Below are 26,389 nucleotides of genomic sequence, written 5' to 3' on the forward strand. Positions count from 1 at the left end.
TTCATAAAAGAACATACATTTGGTCTAATACTGCTGTTGTGGAACTACCACTAAAAATTGACTGCTATTTGAATTACTCCTCAGCTGGGCTAGTCCTGCAGTAGTGGCATAGGCTATGGGGCTTCAATGGATACAGTCCCGCTGGGTCTGAAGCTTATTAAGTCAGCACTAGCAATTTCCATCAGTTATGAAGTTCAGCAGTAAGTCAGTGATGTTACCTGCTTTGTGGGCAGAGAGATTATATATGTACCTGTGCACAAATTTGTATATATGAAACAAACATTTCCTTATTTTGTATACTGAATTTGCTATAAATCACTTAAGTAGGATAGTAGGAAAGTGTGTCCTGTACTGTGAATAGCAGGGGAGTATGTTTGTAATCATCATAAAAGAGTACCATTTCATTGAGGTAAATCACATCAGTGAGTCCACCAGTGAACTGGTTAAACACGCATGAAGACCCATGAGTTCTTTATAGTCACTCTGAATTATGATTGTATACTTATGTATGTTAATAGAAATATAGCAGCTTTATGATAATACACAGGAATACAAAATCTCTGTAGACACCTGTGTGTTCATATACATATTTATGTATTTACAGTTCAGTAAATAATCCAGGACCACAGCCACCCCTCGTGTTCGGCCCTTATTTCCAGTCCTTCTATATGAGTAGGGTCATCTGAGCCAAATATGAGAAAGACTCTGTCTCAGACCCTGCTGCATACACAGAAGAAAGCTCCAGGGATGGGGGAATTCAATCTACAGGCTTCTCCCAGCCTAGTTCTTTCCTCTCTTGGTGTCCTCAGATGCTCCCAAGGACTTTGGGGGCTGTTTGAGCTGAGCTCGGAGCCGCCTGCCAGTCCCATTGGGTGCCATTTCCTCTTCAAAGAGCTATTCCTGCAGCTGCTCCCTTCTGCGCAGGGAGCGGAAGCCTTTGAAATTGCTGCAGCTTTGCTGCACAGTCTGTTGGAACAGCTCGCATCAAAAAGGAGAGGAGGAGAAGTGCTTGTATCTGTTTAAATTAATTATAGAGGCTCCAGCAGAAATGTGAAGGCAAACAGAGAGAGGAGACCTGATTTGTGGGGTACTTCTTAGAAAATCGATTGCTAATCTGTGCATTGACTTTCTGCTCTCTGTGCAGAATGATGCAGCCGTGCCAAAAATTCTTTTTACAGGAAATGTGCTCCAATGGGATAGACAGACGACGTACAAGCAGCTCAATAGCTGCAGTGCTGCTAGGGAGCATCACGGGGAGGTTAAATCTTCAGCTGCTTTGATAATGGGAAGGTCCAAACCTGTAAACAACATGAGGAATTAACTTTAAAAATTATTACAAGACATCATAGCTTTACTCTCAGGCTTGACAGTCTCTGAAGCTCCCCTGATCTACCTGAGGGACCTGTTTGTCCCTGCAGCAGCCTGGAAACTAGGCACCAGAGAAGTTCCCCTTCTCTATCAGGGTATGTCATCCACCACGTGGTAGGTGCTGCACAGAGCAGTGGTCATGCTCAGCAGTGATTGCTGATGAGCTATGGGGAGGAGGGTGTTACATCAGGTGAGCATATGATGAGCTCCTTAGCCCCATGGGGAAGACTGGAAATTGTCCTGGAACATACTGAAAAACAGAAGGATTGAAGCCGGTTGGGGTTTTTTGTTGGTCTGCAAGTCAGCTTTGTTGCTTCCAGATGTGATGTTCTCAACATGAGGCACTGGTCAGACTGGCAGAACTGTTCTGACTAGGAGAACCGGAGAAGGCCCTAAATACAGCAGAATATTTGCAGCCTTTCCAGCAGCTCTGTAAGGCTTGTGGCAAGTACACACTGTTCTGTACATCAAATGAGAGAGAGATTATGCAGCATCCACCTTGAAAGGAGTTTGAACTACAGTGTCCTTGGCTGTGTGGTGCCAGTATCCTTCATATGAAGTCATCAGAAGCAATGAGCTTAGGTTCAAATGTTATGCTAAAAAGTGGGTTCATTCTTAACTGCAAGATTTATCAGAGGTTTTGCCTGAAAGGAACTGACTTACGGGAAGATGCCTGGTCTGCATGTCTGATTAGAAGAAATAGGCAATATTTCCCTCTCTTTTTTTTATTCCTTCGACTTAGTCTTTGTCTGTGTACATAGAATATACTGTGGAAATTAGCTCAGCAGTAGCAGTGCTGGTGCTTTTTGACATCTGTGTTCAGTAATATAGGCAGACTTTGAAAATAAATTATTTGGGTTTGATTGTATCACTCATTCCTCAGCCATGGTTCAAATCTGCCGTTTGGTTTCATGTGCTCTGGGGACATGATGACAACAGCAGAAACTGATCTCAAGTATCAGATATGGGACGGATCTTGTGGCATAAACTTATTAGCTGGTATCTCCTCATTCCTCAGTTGCCCCTTGGAAAGATGAAAGAGTCTTTTAGCCACAAGGTCTCCAGTTCCTTTGTCTCAGCTTTAGGGCTTGCATTGCTGCTGGTTTTAGAGTCATGGCAGAGTTGGATATGAGCAAATGCTGGAATAATGCTGTCTTGACATTTGAAAATCAGGGTTCAGCAAACACCACTTCAGGAAGAGGGACTGGATTTTAATAGATAGTTGATATTTAGGAGGTCAAAGCGGAGTCCTGAGCTTCTGTCACTAGAAAGAAGCAGTGTTCAAGATACCAGGCTTGGATGCTTCTGGAGTTGCTGTCCACGTCTAAATGCTGTTTGCAGAAGGAAAGACATTTTCCAGCTCTGCCTTGCAGAATTCTCTCATGCTTTTGCTGAACTGATTAGTTCTGCAGTAGGTTGGTTTTGGGGCAATAACTGGGGCATGGGTTTTCTCATAATGTACCAGTCAATAGCATTTTCTGTCTATAGTGGTTTTCTCTGCCTGGTGCATTTGGCTGCACTAAATCAGAGTAAATTTATAATCTTTTACTTTTGGAGGAGGTGGCAGGAAGGCAGATGACTACAGTACCTCTTATAGAATATTATTGTAAAAGAAGTGTGAATTACCTCCTAGCCTCTCATGCTGTTGAAAAATTGATTTGAATGACATTTTCAAGGTGTTGTTTCTAAGACATTCAGCAATTGCCATTCATCCATGAATGGTTAGTCAGATGAATAACAAAAAGTGATTTAGGATTCATGGGAGGAAGCGTTAAAAAATAACATTTGGCAAAAAAACACTGGTTCTGCTAAATTCTCTTGTATATCTAAACTGCACCAAGGTTATCAAAGTGGTTTTAGGTAATCTGCTAGTGGTGAATAAGATTATTTGAGGCATAAAAGTGTCAAGATCGTTTCCATTTGTATGTGGACTCCAAGAGATATCTGACTTTGGCAAATGCAATATGATATTATGGCAACATGGTTTTGAGGGAAATTAAACAAGCCCTCCTTGCTGGTAATTCTTTAGGAAGGTAAAATATAGCAGCACTGCCTCTGAGTTAACTCATCCTTTCAGCAAGCAAACATCAGAATTTGAACATGGCAAAGAACAAAGAGGGAAGGGAGAATGAATCTTAGAGGACTTCATCTTTGAGTGGAAACCTTGAGAATAATTGACCTGCAAGGAGACATATATACTTACTGGGTGGTTGCATGTAGGCTTTAAGTAAAACTTCCAGTAGATTTCTTTCTGAAAATATTTCAAAGAGGTGGTGTGCCTCAAAAAACCAAAATACTTCATCAGGATCTGAAAAGGATCCATGTAGCTCTCACACATACATGCTTATGGTGAGCACAACAATGTGCGTTATTTTACAGGTGCAGGACACTTTAAAATTGCTGATATCTTAAGTTTAAAATGGTAGGAATTTTATACATACAAGATTATATGTATCTGTGTATGGGTGTTATTAAGGTACGTTAATAAGGTGCATAATTAAAGTGCACTTTACAGCTGGAACATAGCAAAAACTCAGTAGAATAATGACAAGTTATTTCCAGAAAAAAAATTTGTTTGTGTTTAGCTAGAACCTTCTTTTTCATAATTTTTGTTTAAATCTGTTTTTTCATCAAAACTTAAACTTCAGTGGTTTGGAGTTTTATCATTATGGGTTTTCTTCTCCCATTTTATCTTCCTCCCCATGATTTTCCCTTTTTTATGTCAGCATTTGGCAAAAAAAAATGATATCTGCAGACTTTCCTCATCTTCAGGAGTCAGTCTCTTCTCCCAGGCAACGAGTGACAGGGCAAGAGGACATAGTCTCTAGCTGTGCCCAGAGAGGTTCAGGCTGGACATCAGGAGGAATTTCTTCACTGAAAGCATTGTTAAACATTGGTATGGACTGCCCAGGGAGATGGTGATGTCACCATTCCTGGAGGTGTTCAAGAAACAACTGGACGTGGCACTTGGTGCCATGGTCTAGTTGACAAGGTGGTGATCAGTCAAAGGCTGGACTCAATGATCTCAGGGGTCTTTTCCAGCCTAAATGATTATGTGGTTCTTTGATTCGGAAAAAGAGATTAAGAAAGAATGAAGAGCTGAAAAAGAAATGAGAAAATGCTGGAAAGCTGTGTATCTTCTCTTTGAAATATCCAGCTTGTATGTTAGATACTCAGCCTGTGCCAGCCTCCAGGCTAAGATAAGTACATCCTACACAAATATCATTAGCAGTGCTGAACTTCCATCTTATAGGTCAGATTCCAAAAACTTACATCTGTACCAAAGCAATTAGTAAAACAAATACTTTTCAGTTCCTTACAAGAAAGGACTGTTCCCTTATGCTAAAGGAATAGGTTCCCAAGGAAATGCTAGGAACACTTAATAAAAAAATCTTCTTCCACTTCTTCTGTAATATCTGTTTACAGAGTGTGCTTTGACTCATATGTTCTCCATCTGCTCTGTTATGTCTATCTGTATGCTTTTGCCTCACACACACCCGCTCAAGATGCAAGGTAAGTTGCCCATCTCTCACTGAGAAGTAAGCAGAGAGCATAAATAGTTTTTGCCATATTAATAGCAAGAGTTGGCACTTGCGATGTGCAATACATTGTCTCTAGTGACTTCTGCACTTTGTCTCCCCTCCTTATGTCCCCTGAGCTCTGGATGATTGGTTGGTTTGGGTTTTGCCACTGCTTCCTTTTTTTTTCCTCTAGAGCATCCTTAAACAGGTTTTTTCTCCAACCTCCATGAGCTATCCTACTTGGAGGACTTAATAGCTGCACTGTCATTAGAAATCCTGCCTGTTGCTGTGGCTATGAATGAAGCAGTAGCTTGTCTTGTGTGTGATACTGGAAAAGTGCATAAAGAAGAAAGATAGGACAGGACAGGGTGAAAGGTAGAAAGCAAAAGAACACTTCAGGTGGTGGTGGCTCATCCTGAATGCAGCCAGGGCTGGAGGTTTCCCTGCTTTCCATACAACCAGGGCACCAAAATGGTAGCTGAAGTGATTTAGGAGTCCTTAGAGGGCAGAAAGCTTGATATCATATACTGAAGACTGTTGCCATGTTACAATTAATCTAATTTCTGTTTTCCCACTTTCAGTTTGAAAGACTATAAAATACATCTGGAATTGATAAATGAATGAATAGACTGCCATTTACAAATCCTCACCCAAAATGAAAGAATGCGGGTTCCGATTAAATGGGAGATTATTACTGTCCCAACACAGGCAGCAGCATTAGCAGTGAGTCCAACAAAATTAAGGAGTTTACTTAATGCCTTGACGAAAAGAGTGCTAATGATCTTGATGAAAAATTTCTTTTAGCAAGATCTTCCAAATATTTTCTCCAATTTCAGCTATATTTTAGTCCCACTAGATGCATTTGTCCTTCTCAAAAGGAATTCTAGTAGGCACTGGGACATGTTTTCAACATCACTGGTCAATTACTTTGCCACCAGAACTGGTCATGTATTAAATTCAGACAAAGTTACAGTTCAGAGAGACAGAAAGCCTACTGCTCCATGGACACTGGGGCTGGAAAAGTCATGCCAAAGGGATCATGGCAGAGCACCAACATTGCTGCCTTCCTACCTTTCTAATCTGGAACACCCATGGTGATGGGATGAGGGGAAGCCATATAAAGAGTAGCTGAGGTCACTTGGCCTAGAGAAGAGGAGGCTGAGAGGAGATCTCATAGCAGTCTATGAGTTCCACACTAGGGGAGGTGGAGAGGCAGGCACTGATCTCTTCTCTAGCCTGAAACTGTGTCAGTGGAGGTTTAGGTTAGATATTAGGAAAAGGTTCTTCACCCAGAGGGTGGTTGGGCACTGGAACAGCTCTCCAGGGAAGTGGTCACAGCACTAAGCCTGACAGAGTTCAGGAAGCATTTGGACAACGTTCTCAGGCACATGGTGAGATTCATGCAGAGCCAGGAGTTGGACTCAGTGATCATTGTGGGTCCTTTCCAGGATATTCTATGATTTTATAATTCTGTACTTTTTAATGAAAAAATGGTATTTCTGACTGATGCAAATGCATGAATACTTTTTTATTTTCAAGGGGCAAAACTAGAAATTTTTTTGTTTTTAAAGATTAAAAAAAGGAAAAGCCTAAATCCACATTGCTTTCATTTCTCAAAAGTAAATGATTTTTGTACTAACCCTCCCACCACAAAAGCAGCTATAAACAATTGATTTAATACCATATCTGTGATTCTCAACTCTCAGAAAAAGATTTACTACCTAGAAGGGCTGTTGACCTCTCCCAGATCCAGACTGAGAAGGCCTCTCCACTTTTTGGCCAAAACATTCCATCATCTGTCAAGTACACTGGGGGAAGTACAGAAGAGATCTCCTTCAGTCCTACTTGGGAGAAGGAAGCAGTTGCAGTTGCTATGCTCTCTGGTCATCCGTTGCTGGCCGTGCAGCAGGGCTCAGCTCAGAACCTTCATGCCCCACCACCAGCTCATGCTCCCCAGCACAAAGGGAGAACCTTCTGCCTGGGGAAGCAGCTTGTGTCTCAGCTACAAGCAGAAGAGAAGAATCAGTAGAATAGGTTTCCTGAAGGATCAAGACACAGTTCTTAGTGCTGCCACTTGTATACTGTATGTAAATAATTTATAATTTTGATAACTTGCTTCTTTTTTTAAAACACACACAGTGTTTCCCTGCTTTACAGGAGTGCTAGAGGCTGGTTGGTGTTTGCCAGGTTCCCAGCTGTTGTGTGGGAGAAACGGAGTATTTGTTTAGACAGCGGTTGTGGCATAGAGGTTTGTAGTATGTCCATAGCCACCATGAGCTCATCCAGTAATGTTGCTAGAGTCATTTCAGCCCCTTGATCCCATCTGATGGCAGACTGGAGGAGTATACCAAAGTGCCGTTTGCATTAGCTTTAGACTTGTGGATATGCATAAAGGTATTGTTGACTTTTCTTGGGAAGGGGAGATTGGAAACAGTACGGGAATTTCTTCACAAATATTATTGTGATGTTCCTGACTTCCTAACCTACTGCTCTGTGCTTTCTGCTTCCCAAGATGTGCCTAACTGAAGGCATGCCATGAATCCTTGAGTCTTGACTGTATGAGTCATTGGGATAAATGTTGCTAAGCCTGGGCTCAAATTCATGGACCCTGCCTGAAGTTGCCCTGAAGCAGAAGTCCATTGGTTTCAAGCCCCCAGTTGCTCTCTGCTTTTACGAGAAGAGAAAGTTCAGAACAAGAATACGTTTCACAGGCAACAGCCCAAGTATTCCTTTGGCCTTTCTGTGTTCCCTCTAGCATGTTTGCGTTGACATTTAGAGAGGCAGATGGGCTCACGTTTAATAAAATGTTTTGAAATAATCTGCTTTGATTGGGTGCCTAAACTACTGGATCTTACCCACGTGATTTTCTTTTCTTGCTGCCATGAATGTAAGAGGTCAGTACATTCAAGCCCTTAAGTAGCTGTGGACTTCCCACCAGTACTGTTCTGACTTTGACCTCCTGACAAGGGAGTGGTGTGGTGACATGGGCCAAGCCTAGTCAAAGGCATCGCCAACACCTGCATTCCAGTACGAAATCCATCATGTTTGCCTTTCGCCTTGGTTTAGACAAGATGCTTTTTCTTTCTGTGCATTTCTTCACTGAAAAAGAGCTTTTATTTTTCTTCCCCACTGTCTCACAGAAATGTTATAAGGGTTAATTGGAATTTTTATAAAGCATACTGACAATCAGAAGTCATTTTAGTGATTAATAAGACTAATGATATGCCACCATCACAAAGAATTGTACTGTGGTAATCCCCGTTGATCCCATAGTCACTCTGGGTTATCAAGGGTCTCTTAATGCACTTCTTGTCCTAGTTTGCTATTAAGTCTGGGGTTTTGGTTTTATTTTGCTTGTTTGTTTTGCAGTAAAATGGCAAAATGGTAATTAATATTCCTCAGATGAGAAAGCAGTTTCATGCACTGGAGAATGTATTAGATAGCTGTTTAAAGCTGAGGATTTCTCTAAGGACCATAAGATAATTTTACGTTTTTATAGTAGTTCCTCTGCTCTTGGATGTTTCATCAGAGCATAAGATAGTTTTAAGTTTTTATAGTAGCTCCTCTGCTCTTGGATGTTTCATCAGAGCAGCAACGTTTTCATAATGTTTTAATTTTGTTCAGTAGTGAAGAGGATTATGAAGTTGGTTATAGGGTTAGAGAAGCCTACTCAACTAGTTAGGCCAATAGGTCAAGTAATGACAATACTGATAGCATTCTACTCCAGGTACCTTCTGCAGGTTTTAAGTTTTTATAGTAGCTCCTCTGCTCTTGGATGTTTCATCAGAGCAGCAACGTTTTCATAATGTTTTAATTTTGTTCAGTAGTGAAGAGGATTATGAAGTTGGTTATAGGGTTAGAGAAGCCTACTCAACTAGTTAGGCCAATAGGTCAAGTAATGACAATACTGATAGCATTCTACTCCAGGTACCTTCTGCAGAAGTGCCAGTACAAAGTTTGGCAACCTATTCAGGATGCACTACAGCAGTAGTAGCAGCAGCAAAGGAGAAACAAGAGTGCTGAGGATGATCTGACATGGGTGTACATTGGGTACCATTCCTACCCAGAGCTGCTGCCACTCAAATTGGCTGAGTTCAATCCCTTACTTAGGTCTTTTTGCTGAAAATAACATTGGCACAAGACCCCGCCTAGAAACTTGCAGAAGTGAATTACACACATGGGTGCCCCTGAGCAGCAGAGCTTAACTGCTTGCTAGCAGAGGCTCCAAGGTTTAAAAGCAAATACATACTTATTGGTGGGGAGAAAAAAATGCCACGGAGAAGCCCATAATGAATAAACCAAGAGACTTAGGCAAGTCTCTTCTCCTTCTAGAATGACTTTGCAATGCTCTCAAGTCAGTCCTCCTTCTCAGGCCTGGGAGAGTAGCTACCGTCCTTGCAGGCTCCACCATGGGTTCCTCATACCTTTTTGTCCTGGCTTGGTGCAGTCCCAAACCTGAGCCAGTCTTTCAGCTAGTGCAGCTGAGGTGACTGCAGCTTCAGTTCTGGAGACAGAGGCCCTAACCAGCCTTTCTCAGCTAATGTGCTGTTTTGAAGATGTCTCCCTTCTCTCACCCAGCTTCCTGCGTCCACCTAAACCCACCATGCTGTCTGCCACACCTTCACTGCAGCCCAGTGCACTGGAGGTGGTTCTTTGGTCGTTCTCTTAGCAGTGGGCTTATCCTTAGTGCTTCCTCTCAGAGGAAAATAGTACTGCTATGGAGTTCGAGTGCTCTTAGTTAAATGTGCATTTTCCCATTCCCAACAAAAGCCATTCTCCTCTATACGGTAAATCAAATAGTCTCAGGCAGCTTGGAATCACTGTTATACTTCTGCAATGGCACATTTGTAGTGATCTTCCTTGTTTGTAAGGGCTTACTCTGAAATTCTTGCCCTTGTAGTCACTCTGAGTATTTTAGTTGCAACAGAACAATGTTACAGCGAACATTATGAAATACATCCAGTGACTGGCTAGTCCGTTCCCACCTCAAAGGCATTTCCATAATCTTCTGCTTCAAACACACATTCACACACAATGTGATCATTAAAAATGAGAAAAACATGTAGAACCGAGGCCTTTCTGTCATCTCTCTGTTCCTTAGAACCTAGTATGTTACAGGTCAGTTTAGAAAATATTCTGCAAGTCTGAATAAGAGAGACTTTGGAAGAGCACAGGGTGGAAATACTGCAGGTCAGGTTGCTTCAGCTCTCCTTTTCTGCTCTTGCTCTAGAGAACTGTAGTGGTTTTGCGTGGCTGGGTTTTGACACTGGCAGAGCTACAGGGGTGCCGTCTGTGAGAAGCTGCTAGAAGCTTCCCCATGTCTGGCAGAGCCAATGCCAGCGGCTCCAGAACAGACCGACCACTGCAGCAAGGCTGAGCCAGTCAGTGGTGGTAGTAACACCTCTGGGATAACATATTTGAGCAAGAAAGAAAGTAATTGCGCAGAATTGTGACCAGAGAAGAGAGGAGTGAGAATATGTGAGAGGAACAGCTGTGCAGACACCAAGGTCAGTGGAGAAGTAGGGGTAGGAGGTACTCAAGGCACTGGAGCTGAGGGTCTCCTGCAGCCTGCAGTGATGACCATGGTGAAGCAGCTGCTATCCTGCAGCCCATGGAGGTTAACAGGGTGCAGAGATCCACCTGCAGGCTGTGGAGGAGACCCACACTGGAATAGGTGGATTCCCAAAGGAGGCTGTGACCCCGTGGGAAGCCTGTGCTGGAGCAAGCTCCTGGCAGGGACCTGGGGACCCATGGAGATTGTCTTGTCCAACCTCCCCTGCTCAAGCAGTGAGCTGGAGCCAGTGGCCTAGGATAGTGTGCAGTCATGTTTTGAATATCACCAAGGATGGAGACAACCTCTTTGGGCAACCACTTTCAGTGTTTGATCACCTTAACAGTTAAAAAAAAAAGGTGTTTCTTGTGTTTAAAGACAAAGTGTCATGAACCACTTGCACTGAGATCACCACGTGGGTGATCTCAGTCCCAATACTGGCATCCATCCCACAGCACAGAAGAGCTCAGACCAGCTGGAGCATACATGGCAAAACTTTCACAGATGACTGATTGTACAGCTTTGTGAGCAGGTGCTACAAAGAAGTTCTGTCTGGAATCCCTGTGGCAATAGGGAAATACAGATAAAATTTTTAGTACCGGAAAAATGCATTATGATGCTGCAATTATCACCAAAGTAATTAATTTCTCAGATCACATTTCGCAGGGCCTTGGGAAGGAAACCAAGTTATACTTCACTTTAACTACTTTGGACCTCATCTAGGAGACTGAAGCAGAAGTTCTTGAGCACTTTATTCCATAACAGGAGCTGCAACACCAGGCAGAGTAAGAAGCCCTCCTTCCTCCAGGGTTCTCCAGAGTATGAGACATGAGTCCACTTACCGCGTTGCAAACCTTCCATGTACATACTGCTCTCCTAGGAGCCACTGACCTTACACATGCTAACAGCTGTTGTTCTCCGTTCCTTGCTAGGGAAGGTGCTACCATGTGCTAAGAAGGAAAACATCCCATCTCTAGTTCTCCTTCCTTTTCACATTTAGAATAGAAAAACCATGCAGGTCACTGACAACTCAGTGGGGTCAGCCTGGCTGGGGACAAAGCTCTAAGTGAGGGAAGCAGAGACAGGCATATCAATGATAATTGAACAGATAAATCAAGCCAGACTCTGCAGGAGAACCCAGAGAAGCCCATAGCTTTAATGCTATGAGTATCACAGCTCCACTGCAACTTCATTGTCTTGGAGCCCTTTGATATCACATACATTCAGTATCAGTGTCCTCTGGTGATGCTTATATATTGCCCATCACTGTAACCGTCAAGCAGGTATTAGACACCAAGAAAGAGTAGGCCATTTGCCATTAAAAGTGATTCTTTTTCTTATCAGGCTCTGCATTATCTGTGTTAAAGCAAGATTACTTGCTTTAACAGAGTTCAGAGTTTAGAGTTTACAGAAGTAATGAAATGTAAAATATAAACTCTTTACAGCAATGTTAATGTCAGTTTTATTTGCTTCTTCTATTTTACAATATTCAGTAAGTATATACAGAAACGCATTTGCAGATTACAGTATCAAGTCCACATTTTCTGAGAAAAAAACAGATAAATAGAAATGCATACGTAAAGAATGTGGTTGAATTTTGCTCTAAAGCCATCACTTGTTATTTACTAATATTTGACACTCAAACAGTATAGTCTTTAGTTACATGATGTATTGTCTTCAGCTCTCATTACTTGGCAGAGTTGATTCACAGAAGACATGAATGCGTTAGTGGCATAGGTGACATGATCCATGACTGGATGAAAGGCAGAACACCTGTCAACCTTGAATACATTCCTCTTTCCTCGCCCTTCTCCCCAAATGTGTACCTTTTCATGCTTGTCTAAACCATGCTTTGGCCATGCAATGTATTTGGATTTTAAAAAGAAGTGATGTTATCAGGGATTCATACATATTTAGGAACAAGGACAAACACTTTCTTGCATACTATATTGGTTAACACTGAGATCTTTCTCAGTCCAAGCATGTATACATGTGATTTAATGTGATTCCATTTGTAAAAAGCATGCCACCCTCTTGAGACCCTTGTATTTATCTGCTTTCAATTATATTCGAAGTATTCAGAAAGTCGCCTATACTAATCCCATCCAAGTTGGAAGCCACATAGCTCATGCATGAGACTGTCAAATGTGAGTAGTTGCAGATGTCAGTGCACCAGTGGCAGGAATCCAGGAAGATAGATCAAGGCTTAGTCACTGAAAAATACACGCCAGCACATCTCAGATACATAACATTGTAGCACCTCATGAGGAAAACGTGTCATGACAGGAAATCAATAACCTCTTGGAGGTGATCTGTTTTTGAAATATTCTTGATTAATTATGCCAGAGTGTGTTTGTTAACTTTGCCTGATCCAGCATTAACCTAATGCTTTTTGCATGAAGCACTATTGTTACTAGTCTCATAAGTCAAATCTGATGGGTCAAGTCAGGTTTTAAAGGGTCAGGTTATAGATTTTGTAATGTCTTTGTGCTCGACATTGCTGTCTTTACTGTGGTGTGTAGGCTTTTACTTATCAAAGTAAAGTTATCAAAATAACAATTGTTTTAAGATGAACAACGGCATTTAGAACTAATTGCATTTGAAGCAAAATGATTCTCCTAAATAAAATATGTCATGCAGTGGGCAAAACAAGTAGGGGATGTAGAGAAGACCTTAGTTCAGGATGTTCCCCAGGGTTGTTTGCTTACACACCTTCTTTGCAGGGGAGAAGCAGTTCTAGAAAACCCACAAGCAGGGCTGCATCTCTGTCTTTCTTCCCCTGCCTTCCTGCAAAAACTCATTTTCTCCCTCAATAAGTTTTCCAACCCTACCTGCTATCCCGTCTTGCTTTCAACAAATGCAGGACACCAGCCCATGCCTCCTGCGTTCCCTATGTCCCCACCACATACCCTCTGCCTCCTGCACCCCAGCACATGCTAGTACCTTAATCACTCCTGGTCTTGGTAATATTGTGATGCCTCTAGACCCACCCTTGGCCTGCCTTCTGCATCCTGAGCACAGAGTGCAGGACCAGCAGTGGTTTTTTCCTGCAGCAAGTGCTGTGAGCAAAGCCAAGTGCTGAGCTCAGAGCTGCTTCAGTGCCTGGCCACAGCTCATCACCAGCCACTGGGTCACTCGGCAGTAGCCGCTCGTGTCCAGCTGCTGCCTCACAGCATAGCCCTGTGCCACTGCACAGGCTGGAGGAATGCAGAGCTGATGCTAATGCAGAGCTGTGGCCAAGTGCACTGTTGCCTGAGAAACTCTTCCCTCATCCTCCTCTGCCTCACAGCGGATTTAGAAGATGCAGGGCAAGGCATGCCCAGCAAAACTGGACAGACAGACAGTTCATTGGGTGCAGTAATGAGACTATGCTCATGTTAGTCTGCTGCTGCTTTCTGTAATAGGAGAACAAAAAAACTTAGGAGGTTACGTCCTCTGGAGTTACTTACTAAAGGAGTTTGCATGTACAATCTAAAGAAATAATTAAAGATAATGACAATGTCTGTGAGATAAATTATTTGAACCATTTTGCAGGTAGTTGCAGTCACCATGTCATAGACCAAAGTTTGACCTTTGGCTACCTCACCTGCACAACACCCAGTAAATTCAGCTCCTCAGTAACCACTTCCAAGATTTTAAATTTCCAAATAGCATCAAAGAGCTACCACTTGAAAAAGAAACTGCCAAATAATGATTTCTTGATTTTCCCAAATGTGGAATTTCTTCTCCCAAATTATACTGGCCCAAAGCCCAGGACATGCAATATTTACTCCTGGACCAGTGACAGATTCAGAGTCCAATGTTTTCAGGTTAGAAAGAGGATACTTTGGCTATCATGAAGCCAAAAATATCCTTCTGTGAAAGCCTTAGTACTAGCCCTGGGAGATTGCCAGGTATTAGAATTTAATATGACACATTTTATGTACAGATAAACTTTTCAAGTCAGTTAAAGAGATGTAGAAAACATATTGATACAAATTATTTTTTCCTTTTGAGGCCTTAGACTCATGATATGGAAAGATTTAGCTCTTCAAGAAGAGGAATACTGTTTCCATATGAGTAATCTCATTTTAAACCATTGCTAAAATACATCTTCAAGCTCTCTTTAGTGAGTTTTGTCCTAGGAATACATGAGGGTCAATGACTTCACAAGCATTTTTTCAGCACGACCTGTACAAACAGTCAAATATTCATTCACACAAATTAAATCTTGGTAATACATGTAAAAGTGTGTGTCTATGTGTGTATAAACATTGATTTTAAGGATAATTGTAAGAGACAATAATATATTTCTTTGCCTAGATAAACTTTTTTGCAAATAGTACCTTGAGAAATTCTAGGGCAGGTAGTTTAACTGGCAAATAAACTGAAGAAAATATATAGAAAAATTACTTTGCATAATACCATGATTAATTAGTACTCCTTGCCCAGGATGTATGTGTGTATATGTTCCACATAGTTAATTGTGTGTTTTTTTCCTGAGGATTTCAGAGCAAAAGTATGGACTTGAGGTTGAAAGTAAATTAGGGTTTGCAGGGTTTGCTCAGCTGTGCTCAAGTGCACAGAACCTGGTTTTGTTAATTGTCTTGTATTTTCAGTCTCCTAAGAGTTGAGCAGGAGTTTGAGCGTGGCACAGAGTGAACAGAAAGCCTTAGCTAAGGGGTCCCAGCACAAGGAGAGACGTGACTTTCATGACATTGCACTTGGCGTGTGTTTAATGATATCTGCATACATTACAAGCATTGAAAGTAGTTATATTGAATTATACAAAGTTAAAGAAAATTAAATATGTAGCAATGCTGTTCCATTTGGCAATATGGCACTGGTTTCACACAGTTTTGCTATACCATATGCACTGTGTCTGGTCCCTACCATCATGTTGTTTCAAGTCCAAGTGACCAAGATTTTGTGTGTCAGGTTAAAATACTATCTGTGCCTGCCAAACATACTGATGGATGTGAAGGGAGGACCTGTGGTGACTGAAAGAGACCAAGACAGAAGTGAGCATGCATCACCCTGGGCACTGCTGAATCAGGGCCAGGAGGGTACAGCAGGGTCGTTTGGGCTGGTAGGATGGGAGGTGCAAGGAAGCAGCTTGGAGCAGCAGGAGCTGAGCTGGAAGAGAGAGAGACAGCTCAGAGGGAGGCAGTTGAAGAAGACTCCAAAAGCAGAGGGGAATCAGGACACAGGGTCAATCAAGGTAACAACTGATAGATGCTGAAAGGGCCAAGATGTCTCAGAGCTGTAAACTTGAAGGAGGAGATTGGCTTTCATACCAATTTTTTGTTATTTCTCTATACATGCTTGCTTATCTTAGGCTGACACCCAGGAATTGAACTGAGGAATATGATGTGGTTCTCCATTCCTCCATAGCTACCCTATGTGACCTTGAGTGAGGCATGCCATCTCCATCTTGCCCTCCTTCAAAATAAGGATAGGATATCCTGCACCTAAAGATCAGGTCTGCTGTGAGGGTATGTTTAGTAACGCTTCTGAGGTGCTGAAGTGCTTCAGTGGTTGGTACTGTGGAAATTCTATAGATAAACACCTATATATAACCTCCCTGACACTAGTACAGTCATAGGGTTGAGATCAGATTGACACTGCTATTTCAGTATATAATATATACTGTGTGTGTCAGAAACAACGAGAACAAAGCTGTCAACATCAGGTATGCGTGGAGAAAGTGATACAAATCCTGTTAAGTCAGTAATGCCATGTCCACTGTGTATATCTACAGAAAAGAGGAAAAGGGGGTAACATTAAAGAGGAAGTGTTAATTTTCTTTTCAAAGGACTCTACACTTTTATATTGATTGAAAATGGTCATCTTTGGCTCTTGTGTGTTTTGTGGTGTTGTAGGGTATTGGTCTTTGTTTAGATCATACAATACTTCTTCCTCCCTCCAACCTACCATAACAATTAGCAAGCTGTCTGTGGCTGCCTTGGAGTGCATCCTGTGCATCAGTGTGTCTCATTTAATAGTCATAATTTCTCATTTGTAAGAGGAAAAGTGCTACCAGTCTCGTAAGGGCTCAGACTCACTCAAGGATTCCAATTTATTATGCACCCAGCTCTGATATCCTGCTGCTCCCTTTATGGATTAGGCTGCCTTGGTAGAAGATATCATCCTTCAGATGACACATAAATACTCTTGCCAGCTGTTCCTTTCTCAGAAGATTCTCAAGGAGTAAATCATAATCATGTCCTATTTTACTAGTTTCTGTTCTGGTTCTCCATGTTACATGTGGAAAGTGAAGCTTTATTACTGCTCTTGCTCTTACTCTGCAAATGGCACTGACTATGGCTGTAGGGATTTTTAGGCCTATTAGTATTGGTTTCTGAGGTGAACACACCAGTAGTGGTTTTAAATTTAGAGGGATGGGCATAGGTGAGTTTGCTGGTCATTTCTGTAAAGCCTGTTACCTCAAGGTGTTGCACAAACCCCGGAGAGGGAAGAAGGAGATGCAGACAGACTGTTTCACTCATTCTGACATGGAACAGCTGTTTAACAACACATAATCTTGTTGTGAGTTCATAAGAAAAAGGGGAAGGGTAACATCTTACTGATGGAAACTAGATTTTATAGAGAAATTTAAAGACAGAAAGCAGAGGCAGCCAGCAGACTCAGCAGTTTGCACAGTTGGGTACAAACAAGGGGGTCTCCATCAAATTTGTACCAGCGTAAGTCTCAGCCACAGTGGCAGTGTGCTGCAGGGCAGTTTCCCCAGCAGATGTTGAAGCAGCTGCCCTTTCCAGGACAGAGGCTTTGACATGGACGCAGCGTTGGGTGGCAGATGTAGCCCTCCAGGTCCCAGGCTGCACAGATTTGGTGGGTGAAGACCTATCTGCAGCCTCCTTGTTGCAGGGTAAACCAGCACTCTTAGGAAGCTCCCATCCCTCAGTTAAAATGTTGGTGGACATCAAAACTGCAAGGCCTCCTTTCTTGTCACTGGCTTGCACTGACTCTTAAGAAATAGGCTAACTGTCATGGTGAAGGCCTCAGAGGTCCTCAGTATTTCCATTGAACTAAAATGTCCTATGCCATGTAGTTTTTATTCTGATCAAATTGAGTAGCAAGTCACAGTCTGCTGTTGTTTGAAATTAATTGTAATCGTGATTGATGTGATCCCTGAACAGTTTAACCCTCCCTGCAGAACTTTTGCATGCTGACTGGGCATCTGAGATGCCTTTAGAGACTGAACTCCTTGTCATAAGGGTAGTTCTGGACAGTCACTGCAGATCAGGAGAGTGACTTGGGAAGACAGTGCTACCATGTTTGTGCTAAGAACAGAAGATACCAATACATAAAGCTGTCAATTTAGCACCCTTTGAAAAACTTCAGCATTCCATTTAAAGCACAATTAAGTGAGGAAGAAAAGGCCAAGCAAGGTACTGATGAAGCCAGTGTTAAAAAAAGCAGCACTTACTGGTTGGAAGATAATATATATAATCAGGCTTTCAAGAATGAGCACTTAATTTGCCTAAAGACTATTACAGAACTCATTGTTAATGTACCTAATTTGCATAAAATCTTTTTTTCCAACTATCGGTCGCCAAACCTACCTAAAATGGGGAAGCACAGTCCTCCATCAAAGCTCAACTTCCCAAGCCAGCACTACAGATGTGCTGCATATTTTTAATGTGATTTTCAGGTCTCAGATGTCATTAGGTGCATATATATATATCCCATGTTGGAGGTGGCACATATTTTAGTAATATCTCTTTAAAAGTTATTAATGAGCAGAGTTTCTCTCAGAAAGAAGTGACATTGGCTCTGGGAATTAATCCACCTGTAGGGTCTCAAGGTGGCTTTTACAGTGTATGCTAATTCAGCTTCACTCAGAGGTTGCTTCCTTGGAGTCAGTCTCTGGAGTGTTTTGTGGATCAGATTCCCCGTATGATAACTTTCCTTCACATTCCACCTCGGCTCTGTGCATTGTGCAGGGTTTTCTCTGGTTTTATGCATCGTTTCCGGCAGTTGAAGATTTGGCAAACCAGATTTCTTCACCACTTGCAGGTGATGGGTCCTTGGGAGGCAGTGCCATGTGATGAACACAGAACCAGGAGGAAATTTCAGCTTGCTGCTCTGCAGAGACCAGCACTTCCTAGCAAAAAGACCTGTCAAAGCTGCCTTTCCAGCAGCAGGGGCAGGCAGTAATGGGGTCTGAGCAGGGCAATGCTGTGGCCAGGTAATGGGGACTAATGGTCACACTTCAGCTCACAAGGTGGTCTTGGCAGCTGGATCCTTCAGAGAAGGGATCATTGTCTTGGCACTCCAGAGTTAAAAAGAACTTGTGGCTAGGAGGGCACCTTGGCAGGTAGCACTGCAGTCCCAGCAGGAGAAGCTGACTGGATACGTTTTCATGCAAGTAGATACAGTTACTGAGCCCTGTAAAAGCTCAATCTAGGAGCTCCTGCTATTTATAGTGTTCACTGGCTCAGTCACTGCTGCCCGGGCGGGGCTGGGGGCTACACCAAGCCTGCAGTCTCCACAGGGAACATCTGCAACGAATATTGCCTTCCCAGACAATGGAGATGGTGCTTCCTGATGTGGCCACAGCATTGTTCAGCACAAATCCCTAGTGTCAACACAGTCATACAGGCAAAGCTGCCTCACAGGAGCAGTTGGTCTCAGTGGGAGTAGAATAAGATGTCGAGATAAAAAATGCAGCTTTGTTTGTAAAGACTTAGTCCATAAGAAAAGTGTCTTATCAATATAGCATTGATTACTAGTGCTAGCATAGTTTACTACTATTATAATATTGTACTAGTCATTATACTCTAATTATAAATTTGTCCTTTTCTTAAAAACTTTTAATGGTTCAAAATAGCAACTTCTGGAAAACTGTCAAAGCAGCTAATCATCCTTACCATTTAAACCTCTTTGTTATTTCAACCTTCTCATTTTTTAAGTCTTCTCTGAACTAAGTCCCTGGAGATACTTTGACAAACAAGGTGGGAAACATTGTTCTGTCCTCCATCCTGCCAGTAAGTAAAAGGGATCAGTCCCAGAGATACCAGCCAGGCAGATCAGGGAAGTATCAATGTTATTTTTTCTCTAGGCCTCAGATTCCCATTGGCCCAAGTTTATTCAGAAATCAGGTGGCAAAAACATAAAAGGATATGAAATTGTAGGCCTCCTGCAGCTTTCCAGCCCTGATGGATCCCACTGCAGGCACATTTGAACCCTGCTCATCTTCACTGTGCTTCAGTGTAGAGTTTTAATTGGCACTGTTGGACAGAAGGTATCCCTGCCTACAAAATTTAATGTTCTTTAAATCATATTTTTGGAGGGAATGAAATGTAGAGAAGGGAAATTTTATCTTGGTTGTAGTTTGGTAAAGGATCTGAACAGCTTTTTAGAGTGGCACTTTCACTCAAACATTTGAAACCTAAATTCATACTCTGGATTTGTAAAACTGCAGTGTTTGCACATAGCATCAACATTGCTTCTAAGAGACTGAGATTAAAGATGCACGTCTGATGTTCTCCTTACACTTTTAATTGCACTGTACTTTTAACAGGATTTTGTACACAAACTTTAGTGATACAGCTCATTATCGTTTTTCCCCCTGCCCCTTACCTTTAGAAAAGAGCAGAAGTGAGAATGTAGGAAAATAATAACTTATTTTCTTATATAACCACAGAAATTGAGAGGAGGGAAAGGAGAAAAGTATTCTAGATTAAGGGTTGATTGCTGAAATTATTTTAACTACTTCTTAATTGGCAAGCTGTTGAGTTGAAGAACTCATCGACAAGGTGTATCTGAAGTGGTAAACATTTCCATTGAGAAACGGAGCTCACGAGCTCTGTAACCACCATCCATATAGTGAAGGGTTAAATCTAAGTGACTGGATCACAGGAATAAATCATACAAAAATATCAAGGGTGGTGTTTGGAACTAACAGTCTTTGTTGTCTTCTGTTTTTTTCCCCTGAAGAAGTTATGGAGGCAAGGCAGGAGACATTTACACAGCCTCCAGCTGCCCAGCTTTGTGGCTGTGCAGCGTGAGGTACTGATCTCTGCCTAGAGACCTTTTCCATTCAGGCACAAGGTGTACAGGTGAATCTCCAGGGCTTGTTTTGCTGTCAGTTCATGTTAATGGACTCTGAAGGTTCTCTGCAGCTTATAGACCTCTGATCTAATAGTGGGCACCTTTATAGCAGACCACATGTAAAATATATTTCCATTCCCTTGATGCTGATTTTTACTATTTAAAGGGATAGGGGTGGAACAAGTTGTTAAAATATGGAGAAATTGAAAGCTTCCCTAGCTGCCATATTATCCACCTGACATTCTCCAAATGCTAGTCATTAATTACTTATGCCTTGAAAATCAGAGCAGTAATCCAATTCAAATTATGTTACATCTCTCAGCGAGAGCATTTCCATTATCTTATCATTTCTCATTCAAACAACTCTTCTCTGCAGTTGTTAAAGGCTCAGACCCCATTCTCTTTCCTCTCATTTGAACCTGTTACCCATACAAGGATATTTCTACATTATGCCTGTCCTGTCTTCATGTTGGTCAAAGTCAGTGTAGATTTACGTTGTAATTATTACAAGCTCCCCAGCTTCCCCCAGAACTACATGTCGGCATCTGATGGCAGAACATGGCCAATGTACACCGTAACTTTACTTTCCACTTGGTAATCAAGTACTTGGGGAATGATTGAACCTGGTTTAGGACTTAGTCTGCCCTTGCAAGCCTTACATCTGCAGACCTTCCTGTGGACTGGGCAGGAGAGTTCACAGTCACAGTCATACCAAGCCCCAGAGCTGAGCTCTCAAGCAAAGTAATTCCCTTTAGACACCAGCAGTAACATGGCCCCAGGGTGGCAAGGCAGGGTATGTTTCTGAAGTCACCAGTAGTGCTGATCCTAGGTGAGCTATATATTCAGAAATGATGAGGGTTATTTCCTGGCATATTTGTTCTTTGCTTATGTATATTTTCATGCCTGCCAGCACTGTGAAATGTAGACATGGAGTGTTGGGGGCAGGCTGGATGCAGTTTATCATGCTGCTGACATTAATTGGATGAACAGGCCTTCTCAGAAGGGGCAGTGCAGGAAATGTATATGGGGAAATGACAAAATAAGGAGTTTCACAGCTAAATAAAGACAAGTGGCTGAAAATGGTTTTTACAGCTTTGGCTTTCATATGTTTCATTTGGGAATTTAAAACTATTTTGCACAACAACAACAAATTAAGATTCACAACACCTTTCTGAAGATAATTGCTCCTGTCTTGCAGATGGAAGAACAGAGGTACTGAGGCTATCATTTGAAAATATGTCCCGTTTTCAAGTCCCCAGATTGAGATACATTTAAACCTAATTCTCAGAAGCATTAAATACCTCAATTTATATTCATTCATTTGACATTGTTTGTACTTAGTCTCTGAAAATCAGATGCATTGCCTCCTGACTTGAATGGTCAAAATAACCAAAGTGTCATGGCAAAGATCACAGAGCAACTGCAAGGCCAGACCAGGACTGAGACCCATGTCACCTCATGCCACATGCCCTTTTTATTCACTGAGTATCTGCCTTGGATTCCTGGACAAAAGGCATAGCACATTCTGGTCACTAAGTTTTTTCTCTGCTCTCTCAAACAATTGAACATTACAGCGATGACATTGTTTGGGTTATTGATCAACTTTATAGACTCATTTTACCATGTCTTTCTAACCATCAAGAACTGTCCAGGTTTCTGCGATTACATTTCTTATTGTAGAATTAAAATGGAAATACAGTGAGAACCATTTGTATCACCAGGTTTTCCCCCATTGTTTTGTTTTTTTCCAGCATACAACAGTTTTGCCCTTTGTATTAATCGAGATGAGAACAACACATCATCAGTATCCCAGCAGGAGCTGTGGACTGGCTGCAGTGTGCACCTTCGCTGTTGGCTATATTTTATGGTAAGGGCTGTACATGCTGTGTTTTCACATTGTATTGGGGGTTTTGTACTGCTAAATTTGGGCACATATTTCATTATGGATATAATCGCTAGCAGATTCACGCTGCATGCCTCGTTTGGTCCAAGACCTGGGCTTTGTCTGGTTTCCCCAGATGCTTATATTTTTAGAAAGTATATGCCAAACCTCACACAACAGGAATTTGTTGAACAATCCCATGTAAGCAGTGGTCTTTCCAAGGGTACATTTTTCAACATTTTTTCAAGCTAAATGTTTTTCTTGGACCTTAGTTTTATTGCTTAGGGTTTTTGTTCTATCAAATAAAATTGAGAAGAGGCAAATGATTTCCTGCATCAGTATTTAAGCAGCAACAGAAAAGATAGAACACTGTCTTTATTCTTTACTAGATCATAAATTCTTTCTGTAAAATTGATTACAGAATAAGTCAGTAATCCAAACACTCTGAAGTTTATTTTAAGAAATGCAAATGTTTGTGAAAAACTAAACTAAAACAGAAATAATCTTTCTTATACAGCATTAAATCAAGTCTTTGGGCAGTTTCTAATCAAGCACCTGACTTGCATGACGGAGTTAATATACTTGTCATTCTAGCATTTTAGCTTTCACTAAGCCTTTGTTTTATTTACGCTTCTCCTTTGATACCATCTGTCCTTTATCCTTTCTGCAAACATTTCATGACCCCCTATTTACTTCTCATATTCTCTTTCTTCTCACCTCACAATACCCTTCTCTCAACTGAGAAGTTATTTTCCAAAATTTCCACCTATCAAGTGAGATAAAACTGATGTGAGAGGAACATGGGCTCAAGGCAGTACTACCATTCTGTTTCAACTATGCAATTTGTCCCTTCAGTCCAGTGAAAGAAAGATCATTATTCATACACATCCACACACTGAGTGATCATAAAATGCTAGTAATCCAGCTGAAGTGGGATGTTGTGTCCCAGGACAACAGTCACATTCTGCCGTTTGCTTTTATAAACATACATACCCTTCTTAAAAAAGAATAATACTTGTAATTGTAAGATAAGGACAGCCTCATGCCTTCAGGAGAAAGTAATTATGTCTTTAAGCCATATATAGTAATGCCTAACTGTGATATTTCTTGACCTTCCTCTGATGGTGCCTGGAAACAGGCTGGCAGAGGTACTGTACCTGTGATGTGACCTCCTATGGCAACTCCTGTATTCTCAAAATTATCTAAATAAACACATGCAGTAGTGTCTAATAAGAATATAAAATTTAAACAATGCAGTTCTGTAAGTGAAATAAAACCAGAGGTGTCTTGAAATCTTTTAAGAATCTGTTACAGTCATCAGTTTGACAGTCATATGGCCTGGTCTTGCCTACTACAATATATCTGCATCTTGCATCTACAAGGTAAGAGGAAATTGTAGTACAAGCAAAGCAGAGGAAGATTCTGCATTAAGAAATTAACCACTAAGCAGATACCCAGTCACAGCCTATGATCGTTTCCCTTTGCTTTTGCTGTTTATTAGTTTTGCTTACACATATATTATTTCCAAAATGGATAGGGCTACTCTCAAGTGATTCACCTTCTTCCAAGCTGTGATCTCTCTATAAATGACCTGAGACAGTTGCTTATTCAGCCTAAAGGCCATCATGCTAAGTTATGCACTTGAAACCCATTTCTCCTTCTACTCTTATGAAAGGAGGTCTTTGGGGGAGGGTGGAGGCAGATACAAGCTACACCATGCCATCTTCTGTGAGGTGTGCATGTCTTCAGCCTGCAGGTGCTATTGAAGACTCTGTCCAAGATTTGGTTGAGGATGCAAGCGAAATCTTGTCTCTATGAAATCATTATGATACCTCACATTCACAGATTGGAAAAGTCTAGCAGGTAGCATGAAAAGTGAGGGGGTTTTGATCTGTCTCACTCAGGGCATGCCTATCTTTTACAGCTGAGGTGCATTGTCTTCCTGCCGCCAAGTGACCACACTGAAGTAGAGACCTTAATTACTCAGAGGGCTGGGAATTACTTGATTAATATTTGCTGTCCTTGTTGGCAGAACCTGCCAGGTTAGCACAGTGCATTAAAATGAGATTACACATGCAAATGGCCTAGTTACATACAGCCTCGTGGGACTTCCTTCCTTTGTACCTATGGTTTTCCATGGGTCCCCTGCTGGGGCTTAGTTCTTGGTTATGGTTTTTTAACTAGAAGTTAGGAATCTACCACTCGACAATTTGTTCTTTTCCCTATGTCGTTTTTCCCTCAGCAGTAGTGTTTTCACTGCAACTATCAGTATAAAGTGAAGACAGTTGCTAAGAAGATGCAATCTATGTTTTGCTCTTGAATTTGGAGCTCTCTTCCCAGCTCAGCTGAAGCCTTCTTACCATGCTACATGTTTTATGTATTGTGTACAGGAGGATATTGTTTAGGTTTGATTCTGTGAATGCATTTTTTTCAACTCCAAGTAGAGGAGAGCTTGTTTTATTTCATATGTGACTGAATCTTTCACATATGAAAGAGATGGCGGAACAGCAAGATGGTTTACATACATTTGGTAAATGAGAAAACAGACAAACAATTCTGAACAGGATCACTGAAACTGGAAGAACATAACTTGATATCCCCTGAGCATGATTCAGAGACTTGTTACCTGAGAAACATCCTTTCTTGAAGAGTAAAACATTTTTCTGGGGTTTTTGCTATTTTTTTTACATTTTCTCACTTCAGTCAGAGAGTATTTGAGTAGGCACATTTAGCTCTCTGTGAGATGGATCTTTCCCATACTCTTAAGGAACTGTGCCCAAGCAGAGCATTCACAGACTTGCATTGCCTGTTGCAGACCATACATGGGCTTTCAGGATTAAGGCCATGGGATAAGACAGGAAAGGCCTATTGGCTTTATTTAGCGTGGCTAGAAAAGGTCACAATTTGTATTGAATTGTTAAATCTAGACAGTGCTAAGAAAACCCAAGTGCTTGCCAGTACTACCAGAAAATACTGCCAATGACTGTATGGAGTTGGTTGTCAAGGAACAGAGAAGAGCCAGAAATGTGTTGCTCCCTGTAACAAGAATGACCTCATGGTAACTAATATCAAAGCCTAATATGTCCCTAAAATAAACGGAGACAAATGCGTTTATTTAAAATGGTTTTCTTTTTCCTCTGCTTTTGAGTGCTTGAGGATGCCAAAAGAACAGCCCCTAAGAACCTGACTCCACCACTCTAGTCATGCTGGGCTACGTGTTTGGGAGCAAAACATTTGATGTGTTCTCTTATTGCTATCTCAAATCCACTAGGAGCTGCCTCCACAGGTGCCAAGCTTGAACTTGATTCATTCTTTCCTTCTTTGATAAATCTATTCGAAGAGCCTTTAAATTTCCATTTGAAAATAAAGCTTCTCTTGAAGTATCTTTAGGAGAGTTCTGTGTATTTACTGAGAGAGAACATTTGGATGCAGTAACTTGCTGAATTCCTCTTGAACGAATTTAAGAAAGGAATGTACACTGAGGATTTGGAGATTGAGATTGATTCCATCAGCCTTGCTGTAGGATTTCCACTAGGGGCTCTCCATAGAAGGAAAGATCAGAAGCCGCAGATGTTGGCTAAGGGCTAAGGGTGCAGACAGCTAGAAGAAACCTTGACCTTCAGAAGAGAAGGGTATACAGTTAGTGCATGAAGCTTGCTGAGAATTGACAGTCATATTGAGAAAGAAGGGCAGGATTGAGAAACCAAAGGATTTTTGAGACTGATGGTGCAAGTGGAGCAGGAGAGACACAGAATGGCTTTGCTAGGGTGTGCTGAGGGACCATATGTAGAGAGAGGGTCATGCATGCTTTTGAAAGTGAGCACTGGGGACAGAAGTTCAGTAGCAATCAGAGGAATCCGTGGTTAGTGGGGTGGGGGGAAAGTCCCGGGGGCAAGTACAAGAGATGGACTAGAATAATAGGTAAAAAGAGAAATGGGTAAGGAAATGTGCAGCTCACAGGCCAGCAGCCTGAAAGCACAAATCACACAAGTAAGTGGGGAATTCTGGGAG

The 26,389-nt window shown here is 41.7% G+C and overlaps 1 protein-coding gene across 1 annotated transcript in view; it reads left to right on the plus strand.

Annotated features, from left to right (window-relative positions):
- The window catches only part of LOC103810019 (androgen-induced gene 1 protein-like), a 46,432-nt gene that overhangs the window by 10,751 nt on the left and 9,292 nt on the right, over nt 1-26,389 (plus strand). The window contains exon 2 of the mRNA XM_009082900.1: nt 22,248-22,363. Coding sequence (XP_009081148.1) covers nt 22,248-22,363 — 116 coding nt within the window. The remainder of the gene's footprint in view (nt 1-22,247; nt 22,364-26,389) is intronic.

The sequence above is a fragment of the Acanthisitta chloris genome, unplaced genomic scaffold, assembly GCF_000695815.1.
Source record: "Acanthisitta chloris isolate BGI_N310 unplaced genomic scaffold, ASM69581v1 scaffold7659, whole genome shotgun sequence".
NCBI lineage: Eukaryota > Metazoa > Chordata > Aves > Passeriformes > Acanthisittidae > Acanthisitta > Acanthisitta chloris.